Source organism: Punica granatum, chromosome 7 (assembly GCF_007655135.1).
Source record: "Punica granatum isolate Tunisia-2019 chromosome 7, ASM765513v2, whole genome shotgun sequence".
NCBI classification, from domain to species: Eukaryota; Viridiplantae; Streptophyta; class Magnoliopsida; order Myrtales; family Lythraceae; genus Punica; species Punica granatum.
Window position 1 is genome coordinate 19,083,474 of NC_045133.1, and position 9,466 is coordinate 19,092,939.

At 35.7% G+C, this 9,466-nt stretch overlaps 1 protein-coding gene across 1 annotated transcript; it reads left to right on the forward strand.

The window, feature by feature from the left end:
- The first annotated feature begins 4,652 nt into the window (after window positions 1-4,652).
- LOC116213238 (aquaporin NIP2-1-like) lies at window positions 4,653-8,330 on the forward strand. The gene is made up of 5 exons (XM_031548105.1): window positions 4,653-4,950; window positions 5,160-5,384; window positions 6,787-6,981; window positions 7,242-7,303; window positions 7,396-8,330. Exons 1-5 carry the CDS (start codon window positions 4,798-4,800, stop codon window positions 7,643-7,645), a joined length of 885 nt encoding a protein of 294 aa, XP_031403965.1. The 5' UTR covers window positions 4,653-4,797; the 3' UTR covers window positions 7,646-8,330.
- The last annotated feature ends 1,136 nt before the right edge of the window (window positions 8,331-9,466 follow it).

Sequence of the window (9,466 nt, forward strand, 5' to 3'; positions counted from 1 at the left end):
GCTTTTCAATTTCGAATAATACTCGGAGACGAACCTCTTTTCCTATATGAGCAGACATATGTCGGTCTTCAATTGATGAATTATGGTTTCATTGCCTTGAGAAAATCACTCCTTAAGATCATCCCAGAGAATTTTTGCATTCCTTGCCCCTGCAACTGAGTTCTGCAATTCTTCATCCAGGTGACTGAATATCCACGAGACTAGCATTGAGTTACAGGTTACCCACTGCTCATGGTAAGGTTCTCCCTTTGCTGGTTGCGTTACTTTGCCTTCGATAAAGCCAAGCTTATTCTTATCTTGAAGTGTCGTTTGCATTGCTTGAGATCAAGTATCGTAATTCCTGCCATTGAGTTTGCAGAAAATAAGTTGGGTGCCGGGACCATCGGAAGGGGTGAAAAGATAGGCGAGTGGCATGCCTCCACCCGAGGTATTCTAGTATGTGGGTTTGGCCATGATGATAACTCCGAAAAGGTGTGGAAGAATGAGGGATTTGTAGGACAGCAAACAGAAGAATGAAGGATGATGCTCAATAGGATCATTGGCAGATAGAAGCTCGGCAAAAACTGGCCGACGATGAGATGAGATGGCTGGCCTCAAGACCATTGCTCTGATACCATGTCAAGAACATAATTGGAGCGAAAGAAGATTATCTGTATTCATTCATCAATTTGACATATATACATCCAGGTCCGATGAATAAAAGGAAACTAATATCTACGGCTAAACTAATGTGTCCTAAGTATGGTATACAGGGATAGGTACATAAATTACAATGGAAAGTGAATCTTTCCATAGTAAAGAAAAAACGGAAATTTCTAATATCATCATAGCGGTTTCAACCCTCAAAGTAATATGGATTCACATGATCTTCTATTAGTTGCAATTGTATATTATGTAAAATTTTGTGCGAGCTATTCACCCAAAAACTAATTTTGTGTTAGCTCAAAGGCTTGATTTCATTAACATTCATCAACACATAGGGTCTTGTGCCATCATTACTTCTCATGTTCCCACACTGCTACAGGTGGCGGATGTTTTTATCAAGGCGCTCAGACGGGATCGTTTTCCCTCTTCGCAAGTTTGGGATTCTAATTCTTCATTCTCTAACCTGAGGGAGTATTATGGACTAATGATCTTTTATTAGTTACAATTGTAAACTATGTAATATTATTAAAAAAGTATTCCATGTATGTAACCAACCACCCACCACCCCCCCCCCCCCCCCCCCCCCCCCCCCCCCCCCCCCCCCCCCCACAAGAAAAGGTTTACCATGTGGTAGTCATATTCTATATTTGCTATTACTATGTAATATTTCCTAGAGATATTTTCTAGATTTACTAGAACATACCAGATTATACATTCATCTATATATGTAATTCCTTCATATCAACAGGAATTCAACTAATTAATCAAGACTCTGAGCTCACGGAAAATTTGACAGGAAGCAACCGGATGACAATTTATGCACTGCTTGTATGAGCATTGTCTCACATTCATATATATTATATCCTCAATTAATGCCCCGACGCTCCCACATAAAAAATGCAGTCGACATGCGAGACCGACATTACTCAGGGAATCAAATGTAAGCAACCTGGTCCTTCCCATTCTTCATCCAACAACCATATGTTAGATGCAAAGGCGACACATGATTCTTCATTAATATTCCATGCCAATGCATAGTTCTTCCTGGACCAAGAAGACCACCACAATGCATCCTATGGCTGACAAGCACTTGAGAACTCAGTAAGCCTCTCTCTACTTTCTTCTTTTCTTCGTTTTCTTCTTGTTCTTCCGTTGGTGTCTTAAAAGTCTTGTGCTATCTGCAATGGTGGCTTTTGTTTGGGGACCCTCCCACTTGTGTCATTACCACCGCTATCTTTATCAAGAGGGTCCCCAGTTTTGATATTTTGGTCCATGCATCTGCTATTGGCAAGGTAAAAGAATATAACATCCATTTCAACAATTTGATTTAATATCACCGTCCATTCTGATATTTAAAACTGTTTCTTGTCATTGCCAATTCTTACAATGGACAGCGATCATAGGTTTTCCTCGTAGTCGAATAATCATGTATGGTTCTTTGGCAGCAATCCGGATACACATTAAAGGGCTATGCAAGGAGAATAGTTCTTGTCGCAAGCATGCACCAAACTTGTTATCCGGTGAACAATCGGGCCCCAACTAATGTAGATTCGATCTTGGGTCGGCCCACTAATGGTTCGATAGTTTTTAGCCACATAATTCTATTATAAATGCAAAGGAAATCTCAGGAGGCACTCATGTTCAAATCTATGTATAAGTTAAACTTTCAGTGAGAAGAAGGACATAACGCATTCAGAAGAGAGTTTGCGAGCTCCGAATATATGTATGCACACACTTTGTGGGACAACTTCTATAAATAATCAACTCAAATTTATAAGAGTCATCTTTTTCTAATTTTTTAGCACATCAGGGTATATGAATGTGTGACATGGATATGGTAAAATATAAATATGTATAACTAGATGAAGACCTGCATGTTGCGTTGATGATTACTGAGAAATATAAAGATAGAAATATTGAAATATAAAAGTTTTTTCACATTGCTTGAAAATGTAATTTTTTTCTTAATATATATAATTATTTATTTAATTGATTGAGTTTTATGTAAAATAAGAAAATGGGAAAAATAATCTAAAACTATAAAAAAATAATTGGGCATTATTTTATTGTTTCAATATAATAAGTAAAATGTGCATGAAAAATGACTTATGATAAGAAAATTTAAAAATATTAATTTTTAATTCTTATAAAGTAATTGTCTATATAAAATTCGAGATATTAATTATATTCCCTTATTACTTTTAGGAATATGCATATACAAAAATACTTAAATCAGAAATATCTTTCCTAGACATTATACAATCTAATATAGTTATCTTATAAAAGTAAAATAAGTTCAAAAAAATCTCATAGGATAGAATTATAATTATTGATAGTAAAAATTAACATTAACTCTATCATCGTTATAAAATAAGAAAAGGAATAAAAGAAATATTGAAGGATTTTCAAAAACCGAAGCAACACCAATAATGGAAGTGGAATAAAGATCTTAAAACAATCAATATCGAAGCAATTAGTTTGAAATTTGCAATAAAAATTCATTCTAGAAATCAAAATTTAACAAAGAATAAGAATAAATAAATAAAGATACTTATTCAAAATTCATGGAAAAAAAGATTTCATTAAATTATGATAAAATAAGGATAACAAAGAAATATTCGAGACATAGAAATAAGAATAATCTTACAGTTATTGAAACAACATCAATAGTGAAATTGGAATAGAGATCATATCAAAATAATTAATATTGAAATAATCATTTTTAAATTTATATTAAAAATTCATTCAACGAATCATAGTTCAACTGAGAAAAAGAATGACTTTGGAGAAGGGAAAAATAAGGTTCATAAATATATAAACAATATCCGGTTCTGCTTTACCTTTTGCTTTCCCATTATATACATACATATATATATATATATATGTATTCATAAAGAAGATGGTATTATATGGTGATATATATAGATATTTCATGGAAATCATCATTGATATAGTACCATATGCCAATATAACTTACGCACTGAAGTCGCTGCTTTGGTTGTTGGAGACTTATTTAATATATACATACATATATATATATATATTTTGGTGTGCGGTATATGTAAAATTCTACTGGGCTTATAAGCGATTGGACCCATCTCCAACCTAAAAGCTCGAACTGATGGATTGTGGTACCAAATCTCTTATAAGCCAATTAGATTCTTCTTATTTTTTCCGTGTGAGATTTTTTATTCTCAACACCCGCTTTCACGTGGCAACTTGTGACTTTGACATTCACCTACGCGTGCCACGTGGACTAGAACAACCGCCCTCAAGAACTAACTAAGAGCCGGGACTGGACTTCCATGCTCGGGGAGGAGGGGGGACGATAATTGACAATAAAGCCACGCTTGAGCCGGACTAAGATGAGGTGGGTTTCTCTTCGCACTCCGATTTCAAAGAGACCATGAGCTCCACACTCGGGCTAAACAATGGTGCACTTCGGCTGCCCATTGACAAAGAGATATTTCAAATGGCGTGATGTGAACCCATCCGCATGCGCGTGGAAGTATTACCCGCTTTAATACCATGTAAAACTCTATTGGACCTATAAGCGATTGGGCTTATTTCCAACCCAAAAGCTCGACTTGATAGATTGTAATACCCAATCTCTTATAAATCCATTTTAGTTTTTCCGTATGGTATGTTTTACTCTCAACAGTATATATGCATGTGCCATTATGTATGTGTATATGTTGGTATAATGCAATATATATATATATATATGCATATGCCATTATATAATCGATATATATGTTGGTATACCGCAATATATATATATATATATATATGCATACGTAAGCAAATTATGATGTCCTTTACTAGGCTATATTCTATTGTATATAATTTATATATCGGGCAATATAAATATTTTACTACATATTCTTACCCTGCATATTATGCATATATGTTCCATTAGATATATGTGGATAATATATATGAGAATATTTTCTTGATAAAAGATTATAAATTTTTTTTAATATATAAGTGATAAGTGATGATGTGATAAAGCGAGAGAGTTTCATTTATTATTTTTGATGATGTGGTGGCTCTAGTGATGGAAGGGAGCCCTATATATGAAAGGACCAGCAGCTATATTTCACTTCCTGTCTGGCATCTTCCATTTCTCGTCCTGTGCCACTGTATCATTCCATGCTACCACACGTGATGCCTATGGAAGATCCCAAAGCAAATGACTCGACTAACCAAAACAAGCCGCTCCCAGTTCAGAACTCGGTACCTGAGAAGCCAAGTTCGGTTGGAAGACTATTCCAAGAACATTACCCACCTGGTTTTCACAGAAAGGTATAACCGGAACTATATCAATTGTCTTGCAGAGATCAATTTTTATGCAAATAGTTAAGTTGATAGATAAGTTGGCCCGCATGAAGAAATTACCATATGTAATTCCCGACGAGTAATATGTGAGAATTTGAAAGGCTTTTGTTTGAATGGCTTGCGGACCGGCATCATTAAGTTATGGCATGAAAACTTGTCCTTTCCCGAAACTGAAGGTGATTGCGGAAGCCATAGCCACTTACATGCTAGTCTTTGTGACTTGCGGATCCGCTGCCTTGAGTGTGAGCGACGAGCGGATAGTGTCGAAGCTCGGGGCGTCAGTCGCAGGAGGGCTGATAGTTACGGTGATGATCTACGCAGTCGGGCACATCTCTGGGGCCCACATGAACCCTGCCGTCACTCTGGCTTTTGCCGCCGCGCGGCACTTCCCGTGGAAGCAGGTGACTATAAGAGCCAGAAAGAAAAAAAGAACAAAAAGTTCTAGTTTGCTTTTCTGAAATTTCCATGCATATAACATGTCTTATGTTAATTTTGGCTAATTTAGTTGTTCTTTTCTAGCCGAAAGTATAATACGATGTCAGCATGGAATCTTTTTTCTTGGTATGTAGGTTTTATAATTGCCGTAATGACTGCTTTTTATCTTGTTTTCTATGTTTTAATAGCCAATGGAAGGCTTTTTTTTGTCAAAAGTCAATGATTTTCTTCACTTTTAATTCACTTTGTTTTTCTTTATGTAGTTTATTTACTTTTTTATTTTTTTATAAATTTGTTTATCTTTGCTGCTCTTGAATTTTCTTTTCCTTGACATATCCTTATCACTTTTTGAATTACATCCTTCAAACAGCTATTCTTGGTTGATATGCAATCCGATTTTGTTTCATTTTTGGGCAATGACTAAATGTCGAAGTAAAGTATATTGAAAAAATGGTTTTTCGGCTTCTGAGCTTTCAATTGAAAGGCGTCACGTCACGAAAATGAAGTTAGTCATTTTTTTCGGTGTGAACCCCGGTATCTGAAAGCTCAATTGGGCTCCGACTAATCCAGTCATGCCAATCGACCCACAAAGGGATAAACCTCTCCCAGTGTGAATTTTTTGCATTCACAAGAACTCGAACCTGAGACCTTACTTAGTATTTGGTTAATAAAGGCTTATCATGTTTTAGTACGCAGCAACAAGATATTATCCAAAAAGTTGGGGGGGGGGGGGGGGGACAAGATCGTCATGGTTATACATGACCATTTGCATTTTCATGAATTACTATGTTTTCAAAGAATTATCTTTGAATATATAGGCAGTTTTTAATTTCTTCTCTACTAACCGATTACAATGAAGATCAAAGGACCTAATTTAAGAAAATCGAAATTGACACTTCTTGGAATTCATTAATCATTAGTAAAAAGTGTTACGCTTGCTAAAATTCTAGTGGAATCCCAATTACAAAAAACAAGGCTTCAAGTAGAGCTCGATCTAGCTATGAGCCCAAGAAATAAAACTGTCGATGGGAACTATGGGGTAATTTTCTTTTTTTTGGGCCCACCATAGCTCACAGACTTGCATTCTCCGAGCAAATCTTTGTCATGTAAACAAAAAAATAAAATTTGGTGACGGAGAAAATAATTGGAATATTTGATGCTCAACAGACTATAACATGCAATGGGCCTGTTGATTGTCTGATTCACGAATTCTCTAATAAGTATTTTTGGAGATTTTAAGCATGATCAGGCCTCAGTATGATCACGAGAGCAATGGGCGCATGATGTATTGATAATGGACACGACAAAATACGAGGAAACGGTGAGACGGCATCAGTTATTCATTGTATTTGTTTGTTCATTCTGCAGGTACCGCTGTATGCAGCCGCACAGCTGACAGGGGGGATTTCTGCTGGATTTACGCTACGGGTACTTCTTGACCCGATAAAACATGTTGGAACCACAGCACCTTCCGGGTCAGACGCCCATGCCCTGATCATGGAGATTGTGGTGACCTTCTCCATGATGTTTGTAGCTTCGGCTGTCGCGACTGATACTAAAGCGGTAAGAACATGTCACACCCAACCTATTTACAGTAGAAAAAACATATTCATACACTTAGACGTTCAACTTTCCAACTTATTTTGCTACTTCTGCATTTGATCAAGGGAAAACTCGTATGACCAATGGTTAACTTTTGTTGAAAGCAAGTCCGGTATTAAAGAACAAGGAAAAAGATAGAAGCGCAAAATATTGCCAGAATTTATACTCTATATATACTAATTAGAAGTTCTCCCGCGATGCATTTGGATATTTTACGTCAGGTAGGAGAGCTTGCTGGAATAGCAGTTGGTTCTACAGTCTGCATAAGTTCTATCTTGGCAGGGTAATGAAAAACTTCACATCATCTCTTCCAGCCGTAGTTGATATTGGATGCAGATTCTTAAAAGCCATTAGCTAATAAGTTGTTGTCTCTAGGCCGATATCAGGAGGATCTATGAACCCAGCAAGGACAATCGGACCTGCAGTCGCGAGTTCATACTACAAGGGCCTCTGGGTTTACGTGGTTGGTCCAGTGACAGGAACGCTTACTGGGGCATGGGCTTACAATCTCATCCGTGAGAACGATGATAAAACGGTCCACGATGAAATTGCACCATCAGTCTGGTACAAACTCCGACGAGCAAGGAGCAATGATCTCAAACGCGCTAATGATGAGAGCACTTAATTTGTGTTTCACTTAACGAATGGATGCACTGGTCTTTCAAGAGTTTGTGATCTTTACTATAACTAGACGAAAACTCGCGTGTTACGCGGAAAATGTTTCTGACTTTCTCAATTAAAATGATTATGTTATAATATTATATGGGATAAAGACAAAAATGGTCCTACAAGTTTGGCCTTCGCTCAGTTTTGGTCCTATAAGTTCCAAAAATGTCGAATTAGTCCTAGACGTTTGATTCGTTAGATGTTTTTGGCCCGTTCCGTAACCGGTCAAATGAAATTACTGATGTGAACTTCACAACGTTAAGTTTATCCACGTGGCAATTTATTATCAGTTGAAAAAATAAAAAATTAAAAAAATTACAAGAAAAAAGGAAACCCGGCCCGTGGCTAGGGTGTCGCCGGGGGTAAGGGGGCCCTTCCGGTGACCCCTCCACCCCGACGAGGTCGCCGGAGACTCCTTGGCCCCCCACGGGCTGGGCTTTCCCTTTTTTTGTTTTTTTTTAGCCAATTATACATTGTCACGTGGATAAACTTAATGTTGTGAAATTCATGTCAGTAATTCCATTTGATCGGTTACGGAACGACTAAAAACATCTAACGGATCAAACGTACATGACTGATTCGACACTTTCGAAACATATAGGATCAAAACAAACTGAAGGACAAACTTATATGACCATTTTTGTATGTATCCCAATATTATATTAACAGTAATCATATTACATTTATAATTTATTTGTGTTGGGGAGTATTGCTTTTATTATGCTAAAGTGACAACAAATAAGTTAAATATAGGTTGATTGCCCCTCCATGACCTTGTATGGTTCACGTTGGAATCACATAATTTAAAATATTATTTTAGAAAAACTAAACAATTTGAAAATATATATTTGAACTGAAAAAAAGAAGAAACATAATTTAAGAAATTAGCTTAGAAAATAAGACTTATTTATAATATTTTATAACTTGCAGTTAGATATATATATATATATCTAAGATTATTATAGATTATAAAAATAAAATCATAAGTAATAATATCTATTTGTATTAGATATTTAATGGTTAGTATATATTCGAAATTGTATATACTTTTAACTTTATACATATCAAATCTCAATTTCTTGGATATGATATCTAGCGCAAAATAATTTTTTCCAAAACTATACAATAATCAATAAGATAAAATAATAATCAATTCAAAATATCAAACATCAATATTTCAATATACTATAACATGCACAACTTTCATTGTTTGTGGAGATAAAACCATGGTTCATATAAGTTGTGTTAAGACAAGTTGCATGACCTATTCTTCATGTGATGTAATTGGAGAATATTAAAATTATATAGATAGGTTCCCCCTTGTAGAATGAAAAATGGGGATAATATTTCAAGGAGTTAAGGACAAAAGAAGCAATTGTTTAAGGCACACTATTTATCCAATATATCAACTCCACAAAACGGGATAAGATTTAAGGCCCATGGTGTGTTTTCCATTTCATACCCCAGTTAACATATTTTAGCCTTTCTTTTTTCCGGTGCGTACCCTAGTATCTGATAATCCAATACACCTCGACTAATCCAGTGTGAGTCGGGTTAGCTCACGAATGGTTAAAGTATTAATCAATGATTTTCTCTATTAACAAAATTAATTGCTTGAGCCATCCCTTGTTGGTAACATTTTTTAGCTTTAACATCTAGAAAGACCATATCAGAAAAACATCCACATTGAGCTTAAATTTGCAGTTAGTATCCAAAAGTGAAAATGTTATTTTTGTGAAAGAAATTTAATGATTAGATAACAAAGAAAAAATCCATCACC

Coding starts and splice junctions, on each gene's coding strand:
- LOC116213238 (XM_031548105.1), top strand. CDS start 4,798: ATGCTACCACACGTGATGCCTATGGAAGATCCCAAAGCAAATGACTCG. Junction 4,951..5,159: donor CACCTGGTTTTCACAGAAAG/GTATAACCGGAA, acceptor CCGAAACTGAAG/GTGATTGCGGAAGCCATAGC. Junction 6,982..7,241: donor TCGCGACTGATACTAAAGCG/GTAAGAACATGT, acceptor ATTTTACGTCAG/GTAGGAGAGCTTGCTGGAAT.